Genomic DNA, 25,531 nt, shown 5'->3' with positions numbered 1-25,531 from the left:
CAAATGTCTCACAGTAACTGGGGTGATTGGGTCATTCAGCAGAGATGACCCACAACCCCCTTTGGTGGTGTATTGAGAAGCTGGTCAGACCCCAGGGTGATGCCTACCTGGCCGTACCTGTTCCGCTGGTGCCAAAGCTTTCAGGTGCTTGCCAGCGGTGCTGGAGACGTATGGTAGAGGTGGGAGGGCAGACCCCAGTGGAGGCCACTTCTCAGAACCATGCTTACCCCTCAGCTCTGCAGAGTCAGGCTGGAAGAACAGGCCTGGTGGGACGTTAAGCCAGGAGCTGTACGGGGCATTTGCTGCTGTGGAAGCCTGGTGCTTCTGGTGCCAGGCCAGGTGGCTGATGCGTGGTCTTGGTGCTGGCTGGGGATGTTGAAGATCTTGGGTCAGTTCCCAGCTGTGCCCAGTGTCCCTTTGTCAGGCCTGAAGAGAAACGTTTTAAGTGCTAGGGAGGAAAAGGAAAATAATCCAAACAAGCCAGTGGAACGCAGGAGCATGTCACGGGGCTTCCAGGGAGCTTTGAATCAGGACTGCTGATGCAGCTTCCCCTTGGCATTGTGCCCTCTATACAGTGAGGATCATAGCGCTGCTGTGCCACACAGGGGTGCTGTGCAGCTAAACTTGTCAGCAACATCCCAGAACTGGCTACAGCTGGCAGGGCAGGCGAGACAGGATGTTGGTGGGGTGTCTCCACAAACAGAAGGTTTGTTCTAGTTTAAATAGAAACCACTCAGGATGGAGGGGAGTGCTGGGGGTACTGGTAGATCTGGAGGGGTTGGCTGAGTGTGTGGATAGATCTGGAGGGTTTGCTGGGGCTCTGGTAGATCTGGATGGGGCACTGGTAGATCTGGAGGGATTTGCTGGGGGCGCTGGTAGATCTGGTGGGTTTGCTGGTGGCACTGGTAAATCTGGAGGGATTTGCTGGGGTCACTGGTAGATATGGAGGGGTTTGCTGGAAGATCTGGAGGAGTTTTCTGGAGGCACTGATAGATCTGGAGGGGTTTGCTCGGGGCGCTGGTAGATCTGGAGCGGTTTTCTGGAGGCACTGGTAGATTTGGGGGGGTTTGCTGGGGGTGTTGGTAAATCTGAAGGAGTTTTCTGGGGGCGCTGGTAGATCTGGAGCGGTTTTCTGGAGGCACTGGTAGATTTGGGGGGGTTTGCTGGGGGTGTTGGTAAATCTGAAGGAGTTTTCTGGGGGCGCTGGTAGATCTGGAGGGATTTGCTGGAAGATCTGGAGGGGTTTTCTGGGGGTGCTGGTAGATCTGGAGGGATTTTCTGGGGGCACAGGTAGATCTGGAGGGATTTGCTGGGCGCACTGGTAGATATGGAAGTGTTTTCTGGAAGATCTGGAGGGGTTTTCTGGGGGCGCTGATAGATCTGAAGGGGTTTTCTGGGGTGCTGGTAGATCTGGAGGGGTTTGCTGGGGGCATTGGTAGAGCTGGAGGGATTTGCTGAGGGCACTGGTAGATATGGAGGGGTTTTCTGGAAGATCTGGAGGGGTTTTCTGGGGGAGCTGGTAGATCTGGAGGGGTTTGCTGGGAGGGTGGCAGATCTGGAGGGTGATGGCATGTGTCATCCGGCAGGCACTCTTCCCCACCAAGCAGAGAGGCCTTGGGCAGGGACAGTACTGGCCATGGGAGCCCATGGCTCTCCAGGTACTAGCTGGCGAGCCCAGCAGGCGGGCTGGGTGAGTGAGTGAAGGAGGGATCATCCCGCAGTGAGTGGGCATGGCTGGGGCAGGGAAGCGCTGCTGGCTGGAGCTAGTTGTGAGCTGGAAGAAATGCTTAGAGATATTGAGGAGCAGGAGCCAGGGGTGAGCAGGGCCCCCAGCGTGGTGCTTGGGAGTGGGGGGCTGATTACTGTACAATAGCAGACTGGAAAATCTTTCCTATGTGGAACTGCACCTGTGGGGATCTGTGTGACAGGGTGGAGCCCTGCTGGCATCTCTGGCTGCTGGAGTTTAATCAGTTCAGTTTAAATTAGTGCCCAGAGCAGATTTTCTCCTGGTTTCAGGAAAGCAAGCTGGGGTCCGAAGGCTCCACGCAGGGCCGGCTTTAGGAAGTGCAGGGCCCAATTCGAACAGTTTCGACGGGGCCCCGGCAGGGATTACTAAAAAAAACAAACAAAAAAACAAAAAAAACCCATGTGGGGCTTGTACTCACCCGGCGGCACGCCGAGTCTTCGGCGGCACTTAGGCCGTAGGTCCTTCACTCACTCCAGGTCTTCGGCGGCACTGAAGGACCTGCCGCCAAAGTGCTGCCAAAGACCCGGAGCGAGCAAAGTAACCGCTGCCGAAGTGCCGCCGAAGACCTGGAGCACTGCCGGGTGAGTAAAAAGTAAAAAGGCACCTCTAGCCAGGGAGGGGATTCTCACTGAGTGCGGGGCCCTCTTAGGCACGGGGCCCAATTCAGGGGAATTGGTGGAATAGGCCTAAAGCCAGCCCTGGCTCCACGCGAATTGTGAGAGTTGGCGTATGGCAGTCATGGACCGGGCCAGGCCTGTTCCCATTCCCAGTGTCAGAACTGCATGCCCTCTGCTGATCCCCTTGCCCTCTTGCACGGCCTGGGAAATCAGGAAGGGAGGTTGCTAGCTCCCGGGGTAGGCCCCCCACTGGAGAAGCCGGCCCTTCATGGGGGCCTGGTCATTCAGGGCCTTGTCCAGAGCACGTCACAGAATCAGTGCTGAAACCCAGAGCCAGAGGGGACTATGGAGACATAGCAAGAATCAGTTGCTTTTCAAACCCTGTTAAAGAGTAGCAGGGTGGAAGGTGACTGCGGACCCTGCCACCCTGGAGGGTGGGGAAGGAGCGGGAGGGAACACTTCCAAGAGCAGTGGCTATAGGAGGAGGTGTGCCTGTGAAATACATTGGGAGCCCATGCAGCGAGAGCCAGGCCACAGCTGGAGCCTGCTGGAGCAGGGAGGCGTGATGAGCTGCTGGGGGTGGCTGGGCAGGGATGGCGTTGCCAGTGTAAATACCCCGTGTGTCTGTGGCATGGCCACAGGAGTAAGGAATGGAAAGGCGGGAGCCAGGAGATGCTGGGGCCGTTGGTCAGCACCTGCTAACATCCTGGAGTGAGCCGTCGAGCTGAGACTGATGACTGGCCTGGAGACAGCAGGTCTGACAGGACCCAGCAGAGCTTTTCATCTGGAATGGATTGTGCCAGAGGAACCTGACCTCTGCTGAGCATCGTAGGGACAGGGGAACGCAGAGGTGCCATCCAGCTCGGCTCTCCAAAAGCTCCCCACACAGCATGGAGACCAGTGAGCCTCTGGCTTCCTGCCAACCCCAGCTGTGAACAGTGCACAGGGCCTGACAGAACACTAGTGGGGGTTCACATGTGCCTCCCGGGGTGGGGTGGGGCTGGGAAATCCCTGTCCGTGGCACACAGTGCCCCTCTGATGGACAAGCTTTGTGTCCCATGGTCTCCCTGCACTGGAGTGGAACAGGTGCCTGGGTTTGAGGCTGCTCCCGTGGAAGGGGTGGGTGGATAGCATCATTTTGGGTCAGGAAGGCATGAGCCCTTCCCACCCCCTCCTTCCAGGGTATTGACCAGGGTTATAGTGGGCATGCTCCCACTTTGTTCTGAGCACAAAGCAGATGTCGTCTGCTAGAATCCAGTGGGCATGTGCTACAGAATCAGTTTCCCTGTGTTTGAGAATTGTGGTTGATGGATTTCAGTCCTCTCCCCTCCTGTGCCCCTCTGCCCCACTGACCAGCCTGCCAGCCTCCACCACTGCCTGACCCAAACTGTGCCTGCTTCAACCTGGCTTCCTCCCTGTACTTCCAGCATGTGTTGTACGAGCCTCTCCAAGCTGTTCTGAGCTCAGCCTGGTGCTGGCAGGGCCCTGCGATCCACACTGTGGCTCTGATGCCGCTTTGGGCCGGGGCTCGTGCTCCTGTGCCGTACTGCTGCAGAGCAGGTACTGCCACCGCCTGGGGGACCCTGGTAATTGATTAATGGAGCCCCTGATCAGTTGCGTTTGCCTGGCTGGTGGGCTGGCGAGCGGGGAGCTCAGCGGCAGCCTGGAAGGAACAACAGCAAATTAGAAACCCCGGAGTCATTTCTCACACCCTGGCATGTCACAGCCCCAGCTGTGGGGCTTCCGGGCAACCAGGAAGGGACAACTCCTGGGGGAGGCCCAGGCCTCTGTCAATGTGGCTAACACATGGCAGGCTGTCTCTCCCATACACCCCGGGGGGGGAGGGTGTTGTGGGAGGGAGGTGTGAGTATCAGCGTGTGTTCAGGTGTGGAACACACTGGGGTCAGTTCTGTGCCCGCTCTGTCTGCGTGCGTGCATATGTTTCGCCCCAGGTGTGTCTGTAGGTGTAGGGCTGTATGTCGGGGGCTGTACTGGGCTACAGCGGTGTGTATCGGGCCATGTGTTGTGGTGATGGAAGGAGGCCCGTGCCCATTGCGGTGCCAGCTGCACTCGGTTCTCTGCCCCTCTCATGGTCAGCTGCACCGATTAGCTGTGACTGTCTCCTGTGTTACCATAGCTATCATCCTAAGCACATGGCATGTTTCCAGGGCAACGAAGGGGAAGCACGCTCTGTTGCTGGGGTAACCAATATAATTGTAGTGCTTTTAGGAAGAAGGGGAGTTAAAGAGAAAAAGGAGGTGACAGCACTTAATTGCTGGCTGGGGCAATGGGTGGGGAGGGCGCCCAGCACACACAGGGCTCAGTGTGGGGCAGGGGTGGGCGGGCATAGGGCAGTGGGCATGGAGACAGCCCCTGCCCCACTCTGGATTGGGGCCAGGGATGTCCTCAGCAGTGGGTGATCAAATGTTTCTCAGTCCCCGGCCCCAAGGGAATCACGAGCCACACACTGGTGCTAGGGGGGAGGGGTGCACGCCCTGTGTAGGGGGCGCTCTGCTCTCTGGGGGGGCACAGGGTAGAGCAGGCAGAGAGGTGGGAATGAAATGGAGTTGCAGGTGTCAGCTGCAGTAGCCCATTTCTGTGTGAAAACCCCACCTCGGCAGAGGGCAGCCTGAGCTGGGAGGCCAAGGCCTGAATGGGCCAGGAGACCCAGTGCCCCCCTCACAGCCTCTAAGGGGGATCTCTGCAGTGCAGGGCTGAGGCACACCAGCAGGGGGAAAGGTGTGAGGCACATGCTGTCCCTGTCCTGGGGGTGATCAGAAACCTTCCTTCCACAAAGACCTGGACACACCCGCGGGCGTACACCCCTCAGCCACACTGACACACTGACGGGGGGGCACCTACAGGACACACACACCCCATACAGGCGCTTCCCCCCCGCCCCCGGTCATGCTGACGCACCCAGCGGGGGGCACCTACAGGACATATACACACCCATACAGGCACACCCAGATGTGACACAGCAGGATACACACACACACACACACATATACCCAGATGGGACGCACCTACAGAACACACACACACACACACACACATACAGGCACATCCATATGGGACACCTACAGAACATACACACCCCATACAGGCACACCCAGGCAGGACACACCTACAGAACATGAGTCTGACGAAGTGGGTATTCACCCACAAAAGTTTATGCTCCAATACATTCGTTAGTCTTTAAGGTGCCACAGGACTCTTTGTTGCTACCTACAGAACACACACACACCATACAGGCACACCCATAGGACACACCTACAGAACACACACACATATATAGGCACACCCAGACAGGACATACCTATAGAGCACACACACTCCTATACAGGCACACCCATATGGGACACACCTACAGATCACACACACCCCATATAGGCACACCCAGACAGGACACACTTTCAGGACACACACATACATACACAGCCCATGCAGGCACACCCATAAGGGACTCACCTACAGGACAGATGGACCCATACACCTCTACAAGCATATACAGCATGGAGCAGATGTCCAAACCCCACAACCATGTGCATGCACAGAGTTATCCTGCACACCCCCATAACCGGCAAATGACAACACTCACACACCACCAAGGGCACGAGCTATCACAGCCGAGCCCCTCCCAGCAGAGAAGAGGGTCACTGGGGAAGGACTGTCCTGATTTGTATTTCGTCATAAGAGCAGCGCTGAGGGCAGCTTGACCGCCCCAACCCATCCCGCATGCCAGTGGGAAGCACAGGACGCCTCTGGGGCATCTTTTTGGCTTGAGCACCGGGGAGCACTTGGCAAAGCAAGGAGTCAGATGGTGCCCAGGGGCCATTCAGCAGCTGTTGTGCGCTGGTAAAGGGCTGGCACGCAGCCTGGGCTGGCCCAGGACCAAGTGCCCCTTCCCTGCTCCCCAAGCGAGGACCCTGCTGGGGGGATTCAGCTGGTGTTCAGAAAGGGAGCACAGATACACTGGGGCTGGGGGAGCATGTGCTCCAGAGATGGGAGGGAGAGTGGAGAGGCAGGGAGAGATTTAGGAACTGGAATGAATAGTCTTATCCCAGGATAGTGTTTATCTGGGACTCCCTTGGAGTGGTAGGCAGGATTTGCCAGCTCCCCTTCCGGGGTGGCACATCATCCGGGCAGCATAGCTCCATCGTCCCCACAGAGTTCTACATGCCCTCTGGCTGGGCATCCCATCAGCCACCCCCACGCGGAACAGGGCAGGAACTGGCCAGTGCTCAGCTGGGTTGGAGGGAGGGGCCAGCTGCCAAGAGCCAGCAGCCAAGCGGAGTTGCAGCACTGAGCTCTGGGGAGATCCTCTGGCTCAACACCAGTGTAACCCCGTGAGGAGCTGGCCCGAAGGACTCACTAGGCTGGGCCACTCAGTAGCAGCTGGGGAGCTTCAGAGTCTGCGAAGCGAGGGCCTTGGCTCATGGGGAGGAAGGGGGGAGGAGCGTGTGCGGTGGATGTCCCCATGCTGGCTGCCCCCTGAAAAGCCCTGCACTCCCCCGTGAGCTCAGGGACCCGGGCAAAGGGGACTCACTCCAATGATGTCAGCAGAGTTACTCTAGATTTACACCAGTGCACTTGGATGTGAATCTGGCCCCTTGCTTCTGATGTTACCTTATGGGCCAGGGGACGCCCTAATTTGATCTGATTTGATGTACACTGATGCAAATCTAGAGTGACTCTGCTTACTTTAATGCAGTGACTCCTGATTTCCAGGCTCCACTGTGGGAGCCTCAGTCTAACATGGGAACCCTGCATGTGAACACGCGGTTGGGTCGAGTCAGGGAGCAGCGTTTGATCAGGCCTTAGTGCGAACATGAGCACTGGGGGTTGGGCGGGGCTGCCCTTCAAGGGCCAAGTTGAGAACTTGGGCTCTGAATAGTCAGGTCCCAGCAGGCAGGGCTGGTGCAACCATTTAGGCAACCTAGGCGGTTGCCTACGGTGCTGGCATTTGGGGGGCACCATTTTCTTTGGCAGCGACCGCGGCAGCCGGATGTTCGTCTGCCACGGTCGCCGCCAGCATTTAGGCGGAGGGAGCTGGGGCAGGGGAGCGCAGGGAGGGCCTGCAGCAAGTAACAGAGTGGGGGCAGCATGCAGAGGAACTCCCCGCCCCAGCTTAGCCCTCCCTGCCTCCTCCCCAAGCATGCCATGTCCGCTTCACTTCTCCAATCTCCCAGGCTTGCAGCGCCTAAACTGATTGGCGCCGCAAACCTGGGAGGTAGGAGAAGTGAAGCAGCCAGGCATGCTCAGGGTGCTTGTACTCATGCTTGGAATAGGGGTGAGCTGGGGTGTCGGGGGGTGCCTCAGGGCGGAGAGTGGGGAGTGGGGAGCTGCTGCCGGGGGGTGCCTCAGGGTGGAGGGGGCGCAAGGTGGAAGTTTCGCCTAGGGCGCGAAACATCCTTGCATTGGCCCTGCCTGCAGGACTGAGAGCCAAAGCCCGAAGCATGAGTGGCCAGCTGTATTAGCCTGTCCCACTCGTGAAGGAGGATGGGGACCAAGAAGGCAGATGGGCCAGTTGTTCTGCCCTTCCTCTGTCTGTTTAGTGCCCCAGGAAGAGCTCTTGGGGATCTCCAGATGGTCCCGTCTCTCCAGGTGGGCTGGGTCCTGCACCCGTCCACGCCCTCTCCCTCTCCCTATGCTCTCCTTCCCTTGCCCTCTTCCCCTCCCTGTTCCTCTGATCTTGGTTCCTGCTCCAGGCTGGCCTGGCCCCAGAGCTCCCTTGCACACCGCAGGTATGGTCAGCACCAGATCCTCTGTGGCTCTGCCAGGTGTGGCTGAGGTTAGCTCCAGTCAGGTATGTTACACGCTGCACCACCTAGTGGCTGAACATACAACACAGCTTAACATCACATTACATTTCCTCCTTTTTTCTTCCCTCCTGGCTCTCTCCACACCTCTCCTTTGCTAGTTGCTCATTTCCCTCTTCACTTCTGAACCTCTTCTGGCTCTTCTTCTCTCCGTCCCTTTTCCATTGTCTCCCCCTCTCCACCCAGTGCTCTCCTCTCTCTTCCTTTGAGCCAAAAAGGACTAGTAAGGGGCCATGCGAGAGTGCTGACGAGCTGGGGCATGTTCCAGTGCTTGCAGGGAGAGTGAAGCCTCTGAGCTGTGGGGCTCAGCTCCTGGAGCTACCTCCTGCCACAGTAATGAAGAAAAGATTTTTCATCTGAAAAACGAGTTCTCATTGAAAATAGCAGATTTTATGGGGGAAAAATTACTTTCAATGAAAAATATTGGGAGGCTTTCAGTCATCCGCCCCAAAAGCCCCAAACAACCCTGGATGGTTTGGGTGGGGATCGGGCAACTGAAAACCAAATTTTCAGGCGGGGGGGGTGTTTGTTTTTAACAAGACCCAAATGTTTGCCACAGAAAAAAAAAAAACCCCAAACTCATACCCCTGGCAGCTCCGGGCTGGGCACTTCCTAGGATTGACTGAGCCAGTTGAGGCTTAGCGGTGCTGGCAGCTGTCGCGGCTCTGTCAGGACACTCGGGATACGTGGCATTGGTCTCAGAGCCCAGCTCCGGGTGTCCTGTGACTGCGAATCTTGGCTTTCATTTCGAAACAACATCTCTAATTCTTGTGGTGGCAGAGAAGGACCCGAAAGCCTGGCCGCAGAGAACCTCACCACTAGGATTTTTATTTTAGATCTCACACTTTTTAAGCCACTCCCATGAAATTCTGGGGTCTGGCTACTGATGTTGGCAGTTGGCAGGGCTCAGGCCAAGGAGTCAATGGGAATTAGACACCAATGAAAGTCGATATGAGTTGGGTACCAGATCCCTTAGACCCTTTGGAACTCCTGGCCTTAAACTATTAAGCCAGTTCTGTTGCATGGGGCTTGTATTTCCCTAGAGAGAAATGGTTCTGCACACTGTGCCAGGAAAGGCTCTGCTGAGCTTAGCACCATGGCACAGGCCTGCCCTCTGCCCTCCATCCAACCCAGGACCCTGGAGCTGAGCAGACCCAGTCTCCGCAAATTGCAGGGAGAGGAGTATAGCGCCCTGGGAGTGGCAGGTTCATGGAACGTGGCAAATCAAAGGGCTGCTGGTGCTTTATCCGCTCTGGGAACAGGAGGGGATGTGGCAGGGACCGAAAGGCAATTCCTCAGCTGCTGCCAGGTCCCTAGGAGTGTGGGGTCACACATGGTTGCCGATGTGGCCCGAGAGTTTGTGAGGTCCTGCTCTGCACACTGCAGGGATGAGCTGGATCATCAGAAGGTGGGATACTCGACTCTAGATCACTGACTACTCTGAGGAAGGAAGGAGATGGGAAGGTCAGATTGCATGGTCTAGTTGGCCCCGCTGGCCGTCAGGGCTAGGAATGGCTGAAGCCCTGGCTAAGAGCCCCACCAGGCCAGGGTTTACTGAGCTTTCTGCCCAGCCACTGCATGAGACCCGGACACGGGTCCTTCCTGACCCCAAGTGGGTGGCAAGAGCCTGGCTGCAGGGCCAAACCTTCCCTACAGCTCCAACAGGCTTCGTCTTCCCTTCCTGTGCTAGCCTGCCGGGCTGCCTCCTGGGCGCTTGGCACACAGGCGTGCCCCTCTCAGGGGGCCTGTCCTGTGAGGAAAGAGCCCAGGCAGAGCACAAGGGCGAAGAGAATGTAGCAGCCAGTGAGCAAGCAATGGGAACTGGCCCTGGAAGTGCCCCTTGGCCAACTGTGCATCATTCTCCAGAGCCACCCTACCCCATGAGCCCGGCTGGAACAGGGCCTCTAACAGCTGACCCATGAGCTGTGTTGGGGGGGACAATGCAGGTGAATGGGGCCTGCACCCAGAGTGTTCTTTTGGGGTAGACCCCTGAACTGTCCCCTGCTGTCACTGGTGATGCCCCTGCTTTGATGGCTCCCCTGCAGGGATGCGGGGTTTTGACTAGGAGCACGGGGGCAGGGACCTTCGACCCAGTGAATTCCCAATGGTTCTGCTGTGTCCCCACAGGCCTGGGTTGAGCCTTGCCCCTGGGCGTTTCCCACCTGTCTCTGGAACCTCCTGGTGAGGCCCCGAGGTTGCCCATTGCTTGTCCCGGGACGGAGCCAGGAAATGTGGCGCCACAAATCACGTGCTGCACGGGGAAGTGATGCTGCCAGGGTGACAGGATGAAACTGAGTGAAGGCTGATTGCAAGGAGACGCCCTTTCCTGAGAGCCGGGGTGTGTGTGATTTCTTCCTGGCCAGGCAAATCCCTGGTGTAGGGCGTGCCCTGGAAGGGGGAGGCCCATGCTGGTCCCCTGTGCAGACACTAGGAATATGCGGGTCACCCAGCTGCCCATGGTGTATGGGAAGGGGCAGCCACTGCCAGAGGGAAGCACCTGATCTCTTGGCTCTGTGGCTGGCAGAGGCTGGGTGTGCTTGGGGGCAGCATGCTCAGTCCTGGAGGGAGGGGGACACTGCCAGGGCACAGCAATGACCCAGCTAGCCACACGTGGCCCAGGGCAAGCTGGGGCGGGGAGGCTGGAGGGGTAGGGGCATCCTCAGGACAGCCAGTGACAGCCTCTGCCGCCCCGATCCCTGTGGAGGGACACCAGGGAGAGCAGCAAGGGCCAGAGCTTGCCAGGCCCCAGGGCAGTACATGCTTGGAGCTAGATTTCAACCGCCTGAGGCTGGGATTCGGAGTCTGGATGGTCCTGTCCTCTATCCATCCCTGTGGGACTTCTCCCATTAACATCCACCTCAAGTGTAATGGGATGCTAAAATGCAGTACACTGTTCAGCCCCAAGGGCGTGCTGTGCATAAATACCTTATTTAAGTCAACCTGGACCATAGCTGGGCATGAAAGGCACTGATGCTGAGCACAGCTGGGATGGCTCAGCGAGATCTGGGACAGTCTGGAGCTGGTACCAGGCCATGCCAACAGGGAACAGTGGCTCCTCCATTGGTCAGTGTGTCGCTGTTTGTTGTTTGCCAGAGCAGCAGGCCTCACCCAGCTGATCTCAGTGCCCCTGGGCAGAAGGTGGGCTCCCCAGGGAGGGAGAGGGACCCAGGCAGTCCAAGTCCTCGCCCTTCCTGCGGGTACAGAGGAGTGTGGAGATACTGCAGGTGACAAGCTGGAACCGGGCTTATAAAAATTCCCCTCGGTGTCAGTTTGACTAATTTGTTAGTCTTATCGCTGGCAGGATACGCTGGGCCCAGCACAGGCACAGGCCATAAAACTAATGTAGTGAGGCAGCAGCCCGGCGTAATGATGGGTACGGCTCACCGCCTGGAACAGGCATTAGCTTTATGAACCAGGGGGTAATTGAAAGGAAATATTTGTCATTGAGCTCCGCCAAAGGAGAAGTTCACAGGAAACTTTGTGGCTGCTGCTACCTCAGCCCTGGCCTGCCAGGTTGCCTGCCCACCCAGATGTGCAGGAGGCCTGGGCAGGTGGGTGGTTGGAGAAGGGCACCCGGGAACCACCCAGGGGCACTTGTGTCTAAACAACCATGTCACCGCCCTCCTGGAACTTAGCTCAGTCATGCTGCAAACCCGTTCCCAGCCTGTGTCTCTCCCTCAGAGGGCTCAGCAGAGGCTCCGGGGGGATGAGCAGCTAGTAGTGCTGATTTATGACAGGTCTCCACTGACACCCCCAGCTCTGACTATGCAGCTAATGCCGGACCTGCAGCCCTTCACACTATCCCAGTCTATTCCTGCACCCCCACAGCCAACAGTCTCCTGGCTAGCCCAGTCCTGACACCTCCTCCCCGCCCAGCTCTGCCAGGGCCTCTCAAGCCCAACTCATAGCACGTTGGGTTTGTTACCTTTTCTGTCTTGTAATGCAGGAAAAGAGCCACAACCCAAAGCTGGAGCTGGTCTGGAAGCCCAGTTAGAAACTCAGCAGGGTCAGGGCTTGATGCTCTAAGGTCAGGCTGGGAGCCCTTTCTCTGATCTTCCCCCACCATTATCAATCATCCAAAATCCAGCCTGCAGAGTAAATCCACTGCACTCTCCAATGGTATCTAAGCCCCCAGTTTGCCGAGCCACCTCCCCCTTTCTGGGCTGATCTCCCCCATCAGCTGCAAATACTCAGACCAGCCGACTGCAGTGTGACCCACGCAGCTGTGTGCGATTGTGATGTTGTGGATGTGTCGTGTGGTTGTGTCAGGCGGGGCAGGCAAGATGATGAATGGGAGATGCCACCATGCTTTCATCTGTCATTCTGACGAGGCCAAGGCACGTTAATTGACTTTAATAGCCAGCAAATGACATCAACAACTTCTACTAATACGCAAATCAGTTAGCGAGATGGATTGGCAGGAGTGGGGCTGCTGGGTTCCTCAAGCAGCAATGCAGGCAGCCAGATAGGCAATGTGGAGAGCAGCGTTCGTCCAAGGATCCCTACTGCGAAATGCAGACACCTCTGAGGTGAACAGCAGCCGCCTTCCCACAGCACAGCTTCCCTTCTTGGCCGCCTTCCCACAACACTGCTTCCCTTCTTGACGCTTTAGGTGGCACGCTGCCTCTGGGCAGGGGTGGGATTAGACCAGCAGACTGTCCCCATCTCCCGCAGAAGGGGCTGAGAGCCCCAGTGGGGCAGGGTTCATGCCCTGGGAGAAGAGGCAGAGGGGTCAGCCTCCAGACCTGTGGATCTCCTAAGATTCCTATGGATCTTGGCAGACAAGTGCCTAGTGGCCCTGTGTACTTGGCTTGAAGCCTTCCCTATTCTGGAGCTTCCTGTGTACGCACTGCTCAGCTGGGAGGGGAAACTCGCCTGGCCTGGTTCACATTTGTCCCTGCTCAGTTTCAGCTCTGATGCCCCTTCCGCTTAGTGGAGCAGGTTGAAAAAATCTTCCTGCCCAAAAATGGAGCTTAACTGGAGTTTCCTTGAAGGACAATTTCAGTTTTGGTGACATTTTTCATTTTGTTTATCAAAAGCCCACAATGTTGGGATGAGGGAGACACTACCCCCCCCCCCCCGTCTGTGGTTGGACCCAGTCTAGTGCTAGCACAAAGTTGTTGCACTGGGGCTTCCAGCACTTCAAGGGACCTTCTAGAACTGAGAAACAGAAACTGGCCTGATGCAGCCCCCAGCATGCCAAGCCATGGGCCCACATACCACAGCCGTCAGCAGGGCCAAACCCTGGTCTTTCAGCCCCTTGGGCTAAAGCACAAACCCAGCTGCCTGTGAGCCACCTGGTATAGCCTCTGTGACCAGCCACTAGCAGGTACCCTGGTCCTGGCAGCACACAAACACTCCCAAGCTTGCAGGCTGCTGAGATCTGTTCATAGCGTAGTTTATAAACGCCGTATTCTGGACCGGCGGGGTCCTTGGAAACTAGGCAGGCATGCGCTGTGGGGAGCTCCCCTGCCTGGAGAGCAGGCAATGGCGTAGATCACCTAAGTCTGTCCCTGCTTTGCCGTCTCCGTGGGAGCATGGTATCTTTTGGGCTGGCTGGGTGGACAGCACCATCAGGCCCAGCTCACTTCACAGGGGCTGGCCTGGGTGTGTTTAACAAACAGCTTGGGAGACCTGGACTGAATGCCCTGTGTGAGACAGAGGTGGCAGTTCTGCTGGGGCGAAGCACTGGGAAAGCTGGAATTGGATCTGGAGCTGAATCTCCCCCCAAGTCTGTGGGGTTTGCTCCCTTAGTCTGGGCACATCCCTGTAGCTGTCATGGAGCCACAGAGAGCAGCTGCGAGGTCAAAAGTTATTTGTAGGCAGACGCTGAGCTGTGTGCTGCTATGCCCTGGGAACCCGGGCTGTGCTGTGTCCCCCAGGTCATTACAGTTGTAATTGGCCTGACCAGCCAATGAACCACAATTAAATAGGAACAAATGCCTGAGACACTGCACCCCCCGCCCCCGGGGGTCACTGAGTGCAGAACACAAGGCAGGCCATGCAGGCAAGGGCAGGTATCGCTGTCTCCTTTTCGTAGTGTCCCCCAATTCATACTGCCGGGCCAGGCCCCTGCTGCCTCTAATTGGCAGGGTCACAGTCACAGCCTCAGCACAGAGCTTGGTTAGCAGCTAGCTCTTAACAGGCTTCCCCTTCACCCTCTTCCTCATTAGCCCTAACACTCACCAGCTCCCCCAGGATGGTCCAGGCTGGGCTGCTGATGCAGTTGCACTTGCTCCCATGTGGAGCAGCGGGGCATCAGGCTCAGGGGGACCCTGTGCTCCCTGGCCAGAGAGGGCGCTAGTGAGCGACTCCAAGGATCCCTCCCCCAGGGCAGCATCGCCCAGAGAGTCCTAGGGAGGGGAGCAAAGCCACCCAGGGGAGGGGCCTGCAGCATCACCCAGGGAATCCTACTGATGGGAGCAGAGCTGCCCCCTAGTGACCTCGCTGGCCAGGCTGCCCGAGTGCCCTAGCCCCAGTGCAGTGGGGCTAGTAGCAGGACTGGTCCTGAGGTTGCTGGATCCTCATACAGACTGTGGGGGTTGCCCTCTCCCGACAGCTGCGCTCCCACTCTCTGACCTCCCCCTCTCTCCTGCCCCAACTCTTTGGCCCCCAGTGAAGTGGCCAGGCCGGGGCTTTAGGAAGGCAAGGCCCTGATGAATTTAATCATTATATCCCTTAATCCCACCACTAATCCCTGCAAGCTGGGGAGAGTTTAGTGCTAATGTTCTCTGGCTGCCTGTGGGTAAGGTGGCTTTGCACCAGGATAAGGGCCAGCACCTTAGATCCAGCCGGACCAGGAGGTAGGGATGGCTAGCTGGAGATCCTGCTTTGCCATGGTGCATTGTGTGTGTGTGTGTGTGCAGGGATGGTGGGGGGGGTGTTCCACTCCCATCGCCCCTCGCCCGTGTTGGGTGCTGTCACCCTGCCCCCCATTTTCCTCACTGGACAGAGTCACTGACCCAGCTCCTCCACCTGCTCCATGGACTGGTCCCTGCCCTCCACAGGGGGACGTGGGTGGGGCACAGCACAGGGCCTGCCGCTCAGTCCTGTGGTGCATTAGTTGGGTAGGGTCGCTCGGCAGAGGCAGAGGTGGGAAATATGAGGTTGGTAGGTATGAGCTGACACCCTCCACACCCACGCCTGCCTGCTCTCAAGGCCAATCCTCAGGCAGGTTCTTTGGCCAGTGTCTCCTTTTGGTCTCTGCCCCAGGACACCCTGCCTACCCCTCCGTCCCAGCAAGAGGCTCTGATCCCACGTGCAGCCCATCTGTCCCTTCAGCATCCCTGGGGTAGAGCTGGCAGAAGCTTGTCCTATTCCCTGTGGCTCTGCCCTGGCCCCTGTGAAGTCAATGGGACATTTCCTATTCAGTGGAGCCGGGATGTTAGCGTCCATCCCAGCTAGGTCCATAGATCCAGGACTGGCTTCCAGATGAATGAGCTGGGGGGATCTTTCTTTCTCTCTGATATTGACACTCCCCATCTGGGCCAGTCACGTGGAAATCCCCAACTGTACTGCTGTGCCCGCTTGGAACAGATCATGCCAGCAGCTCCTGCTTCCATGTGTCCACCCAGTAGCCACCCACCCTTCATCCTCTCCCTCCTCCCTCAGCCAACAGCCCATCCATGCCTGCAGACACTAACCACGCGGCTCCTCGTTTTGTTTTGCAGATGAATCGCCCCATCCAGGTGAAGCCGGCGGACAGCGAGGGCCGAGGAGGTAGTTGTCTTTTCAATACATACCCACGTGTCATGGCCGGCTGCTCTTGCTGGGTTAGCTGCTTGCACCGTGCAGGGAAGGGCGAGGACTCACTATGCTCTTCTATTCCATCCTTCTCCCTTCCGGGGCATTTGTCCATCGCATAGGACCATGGAGAGCAGGGAGAAAGGATCTCACTGGTCTGCAGTGATTAAAAACCCTTCAGAGCCCATGCTTCTGGCCCTGACAATTTGTGTTGCCTATAAAGCATGTGGGAGGTGGTTTATCATATAAGGAACTGCTCAGGCACTCTAGAGAATATTTAATCTAATCTATCTATCTATCTATTGGTGGGGGGTCTGGGTATCAGGGGGGTCTGGATGCGTGGGGGTTGGACAGGTGGGGGGCAGCTCTCCGTACAGTGACCTCTCCTCCTGAGATGGAGGAGCAATGGGGGCAGGAGGCAGGGAAGAGGGTGCGGAGCTTCCTGCAGCCGGGGAAGATTTCTGGGGTTGGGTTTGACCTGGCCCTGGCCTGGTGGCTCTGGGCAGGGGAAGAGAAAGTCCCATCCTGCCACGCCCCCAGTCCAACCAGAACTAGCATCTGAGTCCAGCACAAGATAGGAGCCATCAGCCGGAATGTCCCCAGCCTCCCCCCATCCCCTGCAATGATTTACCTCTCCCTAGCTGCTCTGGACATCCAGACTTTGATTTAGTTGGGGATTGGGCCTGCTGTGAGCAGGGGGTTGGACTAGATAACCTCCTGAGGTCTCTTCCAACCCTGATATTCTATGATTCTATGAACTGATGCACCCACACTGCCGGAGAGGGCTGTATGACCGCTCTTGCAGTTTCCTTTTGCTTGACCATCATTTTCTGCAGGAAAGCAAAGAAACCTGGGGGGACATGAATGCAGCATGCGCACAGTGGTACAGAATTCCCCCAGGAGTACGTGGTGCTGGGCGTGTACAGACAGACAACATATGGTCCCTGCCCCAAGGAGCTGCCCAGCAAAGTAAAGAATGAAGTCCATTAGCTGGGACTTGGTAGCAGGCTTATTAACCTGTGTGTGTGATCCCCTTGCTAGAGGAAGACAGAGACCCATTGCCGTAGCCAGGGCTGTACCAGCTAGTGCGCATGTGTTCTGTAACCAGGGGCAGTTTGTCTGGCCTTCTGCTCTCATCTGCCCTCATAAAATTGAGCCAACTAGTAGCTGCATCTGTTGGTAGCTTCCCCTGAAGGGGCCTGGGCTTGGCAGCTGGATGGCCCTGGCATGGAGAGTACACTTATAAAGTTTGCAGATGATACCAACCTGGGAGGGGTTTTAAGTGCTTTTGAGGATAGGATCATAATTCAAAATGATTTGGACAAACTGGAGAAATGGTCTGAAGTAAATAGAATGAAATTGAATAAGGACAAATGCAAAGTGCTCCACTTAGGAAGGACCAATCAGTTGCACACATACAAAATGGGAAATGACTGCTAGGAAGGAGCACTGCGGAAAGGGATCTGGGGGTCATAGTGGATCACAATTTAAATACGAGTCAACAATGTAACGCTGGTGCAAAAAAAGCGAACATCATTCTGGGATGTATTAGCAGGAGTGTTGTAAGCAAGACACAAGAAGTAATTCTTCTGCTCTACTCCGTCCGCATTAGGCCTCAACTGGAGTATTGTGTCCAGTTGTGGGTGCCACATTTCAGGAAGGATGTTGACAAATTAGAGAAAGTCCAGAGAGGAGCAACAAAAATGATTATAGGTCTAGAAAACATGATCTGTGAGAGAAGACTGAAAAAATTGGGTTTGTTTAGTCTGGAAAAGAGGAGACTGAGAGGGGACACGATAACAGTTTTCAGGTACATAAAAGGTTGGTACAAGGAAGAGGGAGAAAAATTGTTCTTCTTAACCTCTGAGGATAGGACAAGAAGCAATGGGCTTAAATTGCAGCAAGGGAGGTTTAGGCTGGACATTAGGAAAAACTTCCTAACTGTCAGAGTGGTTAAGCAATTGCCTAGGGAGGTTGTGGAAGCTCCATCGGTGGGATTTTTAAGAGCAGTTGGACAAACCCTGTCAGTGGATGGTCTCGATAAACTTAATCTACTTGAGTGCAGGAACTGACTCAGATGACCTTCGAGGTCTCTTCCAGTTCTATGATTCTATGCCCTTAGAGATGCCTGCTCTAAGGACCGGTGGGTGTGACGGCTGCAGGACTGGGCCTGGCACAGACCGCTTAGAGCAACACTTTGGGGTTTATTTTTGCTTAGTCAGGAGGTTGCTTGAAACTTACCCCACTTTATGCCCGCAGCCCCTAGCTGGGTGGAGAGCCGCACTGTCCGCTGGGTATGGGCTGGGCTCCAGGCCGGCGCAAGGGCTGATGGCTAGCAAGCAGCACCCAAACGCTGCTGTGCCCTACAGTAAGGTGTGTGGGCAGGTGGCCTGGGGCGTGCACTGTAGGAATTCAGCTCAGTAAGAGCTGGGGGACGCAAAGGGCCAGAGGCTCTTCAGAGGGATTGATGGACTAGGGGAGCTGGAGAACTGACCATAAGGCTGTGGGAAACTTGCAGGCCCGCCGTGTGTGCTGAGCCCCATCCAAGGTGGGTAAGAGCTCTGTGTACAAGCAGGTCTCAGCTCATCCAGTTTAGGGCCCTGGTACACTTGGGATGGCAGGGGGAGGGAAGGGAGAGCAGGCCAGGGGAGGGGGCTAGTACAGGGTAAGAAGGAAGCAGAAGACTGGAGGAGGTCCAACACATGAGGGAGGGGCTGGAAGCTTGAGGAGAGACCTGGGGCAGAGGAGGGAGGGGGTGGAAGTTAGAGAGGCTGGGGGTGGGCGGTGAGGCTGGGGGAAAGTGGGAGGGTAGAGGTTGGGGAGATGAGGTCTGAGTTTGCTGGGGGGTTGATGGCCTCTCTTCATTGCAAAATGCTGGTTCAGAATGTGCTGACTGAAGGGAAGGTGCCCGAATGGCGTTCCCCAGCACGTCCTGTTCACGTGGCTCTGCCGGCTGTGCCACAGGGTCTCCGCAGGCTCTCTATTACACTGAGTCACAGGGTCCAGGGCCATAGACCTTATGTCACCGCCCTACCTCAGTTTCCCCTCTGTAAAGCAGGGACTATCCTGCCCCCCAGGAGGCTGTGGGTGCCGAGAGAATCTTACTCTTTTTTTGCATCTCTCAGTGCAAAGGCTGGGCACCCTCCGGCTGACACCAAGGCTAGATTCCAGGTCATGGGAGAGGGAGAGCCATGGGCAAAGCTCTGCCCCACTAAGCCCCCATCACCTGCCCAGGCCCGGGGGTGATGTACAGGGAAGCTGCAGGTGCCACTGCCAAGGCTTCAGCAACTGCCTGCAAATTATATGGGTGCCACTGCACCCCCTCCATTACCGGCTGGCGTGTGGGGAGGGGACAAGGGGGCAGCGCTGGGGAGCTGGCAGGCCAGTGAGCAGACACGCCGGAGCTGGGCCTTCGGTGTGACAAATGGGGCCATTTAGCAGGCTGGGCTGGGGATTGGCAGGGAGAGGAAAGCAAAAGTGCCATGAGGAGCAGACAGCCCCTGCCCAGCCTGCTCAGTGCCCACCTGCGCCGGGCCTTGCAGGTACAGATGGGCACTGGAGAGGGCAGGGACAGGAGAGGAGACTACTGCCCCTTACACACACACACGCACACACACCATCTCACCGTAAACCCCCCAAAACCCCCAGCCGGAGACTTTGCACACATGCTTTTACACAGACAGGCTTGCCATGCTGATGGATCCACGCATACACGTTTACCGACACAAGCAGACACCCATATCCCCACACACGTGCACACACGCTCATCCAAGCACACCACACAATTGCACACCTGCACCCACAGAGATGCGAGCTTTAGCACTCACAGGTTCCGGCCCCAGCCTCCCTTGCTCTTTGCCTTCGTGAAAGGGCCGACAAGTATCCAGGGGGTCGGGGCCGGGCGCTGCTGGGGAGAAGAGACATGTTTTGTCTGTAGTGTTATCATCTCACCGACTAGCGCAGCAGCACCCAAAGAACTCGCCCCTGGCTGGCCTTGCTGTGCTGGGTGGTGAACGAATGGAGAACTCCTGAGTTATGGCCCTTTCTCCCCACACAGATCCATGTGAGCAGATCCCAGATGTTCATACTACCCTATGGGGTGGGGCTGTGCTCCCCCTCCCTGTGCATACACACACAGGCCAGGCACACAGATGGGTGTGCGCACCAGCCTGAATTTCTTGTCCATATTTCATTGCACCCTCTCTTTACCCTGTCCCCCCAACTCCCGACCCCCGTGCATTACCCCCCATAGCCTGACGCACCATGCTCCACACCCCATCTCCACACGTGCACCATCTGCTGCCCCCTAGCCCAGCACTCCCATCCCAGAACCCATCTCATCAAATCCTCCATGCAAAACCCCAACACTACCCAGCTCCCCATACCCTATGTGTCCCACTGCTTGTCCTGTTTCCCAGTGCCCCTAAACACAGCCCCTCACACCTAACCCATCTCTCAGGCCCCACATCCCCCACAGCCCCTACCAAGAGGGCACCCCACTGGAAAGAATCCAGGATTGGCCAGAAAGTTCCCAAACAAGCCACATGGATGGAGCAATCTCAGGGACTCCCTACTGGTCCTTTCAGAGGCATGTGCCCACTGCACTGCGAGGCACTGCATGCCAGGCAGCTGCCTTGCTGAACAAAGATATCTGGTAGAGGAGCCATCAGATCCCTGGGACCAGGACCTGGCCTGTTTATGCAGCACTGTAACAGGGAGATAGCTCCTTAAGGGTAGTAAGGACTAGTGGTCAGTCAGCTCCTGTTCCGTGGTGTGTCCCTTTAAGTCCTGAGACTTTTAGAGCAGACAAAGACCTAGGGAGGACCAGAGGCAGGTACTGGGAGACAGGAAGATGGTCCCAGGGGAATATAGCCAGGCTACTGTTCCTTTAAGGGACTGGGCCCAGCAGCCCTGTAGAGTGGGTGGGGCAGGGTGCCCCTCTCTCCCAGCCAATCAGGACAAGAGCTGGGAGGAATGCTGTATAAATGCTGTCTCTTGGGCAGAGCCGGGCTGTTGGCCTCACCCCAAGGAGCTCAGGGGAGGTGGGCACAGAGAGCTGCTGAGGGCTTAAAACCTGCAGCCCTGGGAACAAAGGGCTGTGCAAGCCCCAGGCTGCAGAGCCACAGCCTCTGCTTTTTGCCCTAGCCTATTACCAGTCTCCTGTGGGTGACCCCGTTAGGACCCACTGGAGCAACTCTGAGGCCAGGCCTTTGACACCAGCAATCTGTGGCTCCTTGCAGCAAATCCAGCCCAGGCAGACCCCTGTGGGGGTGGGAGGTGTTAACCTGGGCCCCCTCAGAACAGTGGCAACCTTTGCACAACAAGGTAACTGTTGATTAGTCACCAGACTCCAGAAGCTGATCATCCTGTGGCTGGCCCAGGGGAATGGGGGTTCCAGTGGGCTCTATCTGGGGAGACATAGCCAAGCTGTAGTGAACCCATGTTCGAGTTCTGCCTCCCTAACAGCCTGGCCTCCTTAGTGAGTTTGCAGGTGAGAGCTCCCAACCCTTGTACCACCCCTATACACCTCCAAGCCCTTTGCTCTCCACCTGGGGCTGTGCCCACTGTGATGGGTTGCTCCCCGCCCCCCTCCAGCTGCCATCTGATGTACTGGAGTCCCACTGAGCCGGCCTGTTCCACCAGCCTGGGCTCCCTCACCCTGTCCTGCTGTGCCAGGCCCTCAAGCCTCCCCAGCACACACAGGTAGGGACACGCGCCCAGCTGTAGAAAGGCAGACACTGAGATCAGCTCTGCGTGGGAAGAATTAGCTAGGGGATTGCTCAGTACTCAAGTGCACACCCCCTCTGGGGTGCAAACCTAAAATTGTATTGTCTTCTGCTGCACAGAAATCTATACAGTGTAAGCTCATGAAAATCAATCCCTCCCTTAGTGTGCAGGAAGATACAAACAGCTTCCCCCGCCGCCATTATGAATTGCATAAACTGGTTTAAAGAAAACAAAACAAGTTTAGTAACAACAAAGGATAGATTTTAAGTGATTACAAGTAAGGCTACGAGTCTGTCACAGAGGTAATGGATTCCGTGACTTTCCAGGACCTCTGTGACTTCTATGGCTGGCAGGTGCGACTGACCCCAAGGCTGCCCAAGCAGCTTGGGTGGCCGTCGGGCCAGACGCACTGTCCCCCTTGCTACAAACACAACAGCGGCAGTAGCTACGGCAGTCCCGGGCCAGCAGGACCAGCCCGCAGCGGCAGTGGAGGCCCCGAGTTGCTTCCCCAGCACCTGGGGGCACCCCAGAGCCCCCCCAGCACCTTTGGGTGCCTTGGAGGCCCCTCAGCACCAGCAGGAGCCTCCCCAGCACCAGCAGGTACCCCAGAGTCCCCCTTTAAGAGCAGCAGCTGCACCCCCCAGAGACCTGCAGAACACTGTAGATTTAGTGAGGGGTATATAGTACAAGTCATGGACAGGTCACGGGGCCATTAATTTTTGTTTATTGTCCGTGACCTGTCCATGACCTTTACTAAAAATGCCCATGACTAAATCTTAACCCTTATAAGTAAGGCTAGCAAACAGAGCACAGTAGGTTACTAAGGGTATGGCTACACTTGCAGCCATTCAGCTCCTGCGGCAGCGCTTTGAAGCGCAAGTGTGGTCGCAGCGCTAGCAGGTACTCCACCTTCTCGTGGGGATTAGCTTAAAGCTCCCAGCGCTGGGGCAGTGTTTACACTGGAACTTTGCAGCGCTGTAACTTGCTGCGCTCAGAGGAGTGTTTTTTCACACCCCTGAGCGAGAAAGTTGCAGCGCTATAAAGTGCCAGTGTAACCAAGGCCTAAGCAAATAAAACAACCACGCAAACTGAGCACAATACACTAAAGAAAGTGGTTACAAGTAGTAGTTTCTCACCCTAAATGTGGTTTTAGGCATTTTTTTTTTACAGGCCAGACACCTTTTCCAGCCTGGGCTCAGCTCTTCTCCTCCTCCTCCTCCTCTCCCTCTCCCCCCTGCCCCTTGTTTCTTAGATTTTTCCAGCAGTCATCCTGGGTGGGGATTCAGTGAAGAAAAGTTCCCTGATTAACTCACTTCTCTGCTTTAAGTAGGATTTGCATATGGCAGGAATCCTTTGTTCCCCATTTTGGTCCCCACCCACTATTAGTGGAAAAATACTAGTAGGCCAAGATGGGGTCTAGTACCAGGTGACATGATCACATGACCCTGCAGTGTCACACCAGCATCCCAGGAAGCTTCTCAGAAAGGAGGGAGATTAGCATCTTCAGGGTCCTATTTTTCTCCGTAAGGGCCCATCCAGGCTGCCTGCATTGTCTGGTGGGCGTTCCCCAGGTTTGGACACAGCTGTCGTTGTTACATCGTCAATATTCCTAACTCCAGATACAGAAATGATACTTGCACACAAATAGGATAATCATAGGCAGTACACCATAACCTTTCCATTGATACCTCACGTGATCCATCTTGCATAAAACGTATCTTCATATCTCTGTGAAGAATATTGGGCGTAGTGTCACATGCCACCTTCCCCGCTGAGGGCTTGGCTACACTCAAAACTCCAAAGCGCTGCCATGGGAGCACTCCCACGGCAGCTCTTTGGAGTGCGAGTGTGGTCGCGGTGCCAGCACTGGGAGAGAGCTCTCACAACGCTGCAGGTACTCCACCTCCCCGTGGGGATTAGCTTACAGTGCTGAGAGCCGCGCTCCCAGCGCTGGGGCACTGTTTACACTAGCGCTTTGCAGCGCTGTAACTTGCAGTGCTCAGGGGGGTGTTTTTTTCACACCCCTGAGCGAGAAAGTTGCAGCACTGTAAAGTGCCAGTGTAGCCAAGGCCTGGGACGCAGTGACCTGGGTGACTGGGTTTTCTGTTGTCTTCTTGGCTTTTCCATCACTATGAGGTCGGCCTTGGCCAGTGCTTTAAGGGCCCATTCAGGCTCTGACAGCTGGGTGACACTCCTCCTCCTCTCTCTCTTACCCTGCCCTGAGAGCAACTTAGTCCTTCCCTGCCGCCCCCCCAGGAGCCATTTAAAATACAGAGGAAACTAAGGCACACGTAAAACTCACAAAAATGGTACAGAAATTTCCCCCATTGTTGTACCCAAGGGCAGAGATTACAGGGAGACCTCACTTGGGGTCTGGGCAGAAGACTTTATTTCAAGTTTATTTGGACATAATAAAGTAGCACCTCAGCAGGGGGAGTTTGTCTTCCACCTTCTGGGACGGGGTGCAGTTTTTAAGGGGAAACTGAGATAGGGGGCTGCTGAGCTGTCCTTGGCCAGTGGGAGCGCTCCAGGCCTGCCCCTCTGACAGGCAACCAACTGTTGTTTGGGACTGTTCTTTTCAGGAATTTGAGGGTCTAAAGCACTTGGATGGTTGCTGAGGGATCCAGCCCCACCCCTCTCTGCTGACATGCCTCACCTGGCCTTCACCTCTGGCTGCTGCTCCTGTACTGGGGTCCCTGCCACAGTCCCCATCCTGGGTTCCTCACCCAGCCCTGCTGCTGCCCCTCAGTCCTGCCCTCAGCCCCCTGCCATCCCAGTCTAGGATATCCCCAGAGCAGAGAGTGCTAAAGGAAGATCTGTGCAGTGATCTCTGATCGGCACCTTTGCGGACTCCCTTCCCCTCAAATTCATTTCTTCTGGGTTGTAACCTGACCTAGATTTGAACCTATGGCTCTAGAGTGAAAGCCGGTGCCTTGCTGGTGAATTCTTGCCATAAGGAGTTGATGGGTCTTGGAGGGAGCTGACATGGCAGCTGTGGCCAATGCTGAGTTCTGTCCTTAGGGCATCAGGAGACTCCCTGGGTGGTGGATACAAGCTGTTGGTAGCCTTGCTTAGGTACTACAGCGTTCCTCCTCAGATAAACCTGTGAGTCCCAGCAGCACCCCTGAGCCAGCATCCTGCCTGGAGCCTTGCTGGTGGCTGTCTGCTGAGACAGGGCTGCCCAGGAAAGGCAGGGGGGACATGTGTGGAGAAGGCAGAGAGAAGCCAAACCCAGTTCCCAGATCCAGGCTCCCCAGGCTTTGGGAAGGATCTGCTTTGAAACTGGGTCTGGATTTGGTAGCTTAGGTCCATATCTGCTCAGAGGTAGAGAATGGGGAGGTGCTGTGATTGGCTCGGAGTCCTTAACAGCCCACCTCTTGGGCACCCACGTGGAGTATTACAAAGCACCTGCAGGCTGCGGCTCTGAATGACAGGAATGGTGGCATCGTTCCCTTTCCTTGTGTGCTGGAAAGCTAGAATGAGGATCATCATCACAGCATGTGAGACATTAGACAGGTTTCAGAGGGGTAGCCATATTAGTCTGTATCAGCAAAAACAATGAGGAGTCCTTGTGGCACCTTAGAGACTAACAAATTTATTTGGGCATAAGCTTTTGTGGGCTAAAACCCACTTCATCAGATGCATGGAGTGAAAAATACAGTAAGCAGTATAATTATTACAGCACACGAAAAGATGGGAGTTGCCTGACCAAGTGGGGGCGGGGGTTCAGAGCTAACGAGGCCATTTCAATTAAGGTGGAAGTGGCCTATTTTCAACAGTTGATTACTTTTGTGGTGCAAAGGAGGCTAATGCAATCAAGGTGGATGTTGCCCATTTCCAACTGTTGACAAGAAGGTGTGAGTACAAGCAGAGGG

The 25,531-nt window shown here is 56.1% G+C and overlaps 1 protein-coding gene across 6 annotated transcripts in view; it reads left to right on the top strand.

Moving 5' to 3' along the window:
- Positions 1-25,531, top strand: part of CELF6 (CUGBP Elav-like family member 6) — a 213,277-nt gene that overhangs the window by 97,038 nt on the left and 90,708 nt on the right. For all 6 annotated transcript variants that reach the window (XM_032769352.2, XM_032769395.2, XM_032769316.2 and 3 more), the window contains exon 3: positions 15,857-15,905. In XM_032769352.2, coding sequence (XP_032625243.2) covers positions 15,857-15,905 — 49 coding nt within the window. The remainder of the gene's footprint in view (positions 1-15,856; positions 15,906-25,531) is intronic.

This window comes from Chelonoidis abingdonii, chromosome 9, assembly GCF_003597395.2.
Source record: "Chelonoidis abingdonii isolate Lonesome George chromosome 9, CheloAbing_2.0, whole genome shotgun sequence".
Classification (NCBI taxonomy): domain Eukaryota; kingdom Metazoa; phylum Chordata; order Testudines; family Testudinidae; genus Chelonoidis; species Chelonoidis abingdonii.
The sequence above is the reverse complement of the archived record's forward strand: the minus strand, read 5'-3'. Positions and strand labels throughout refer to the sequence as shown.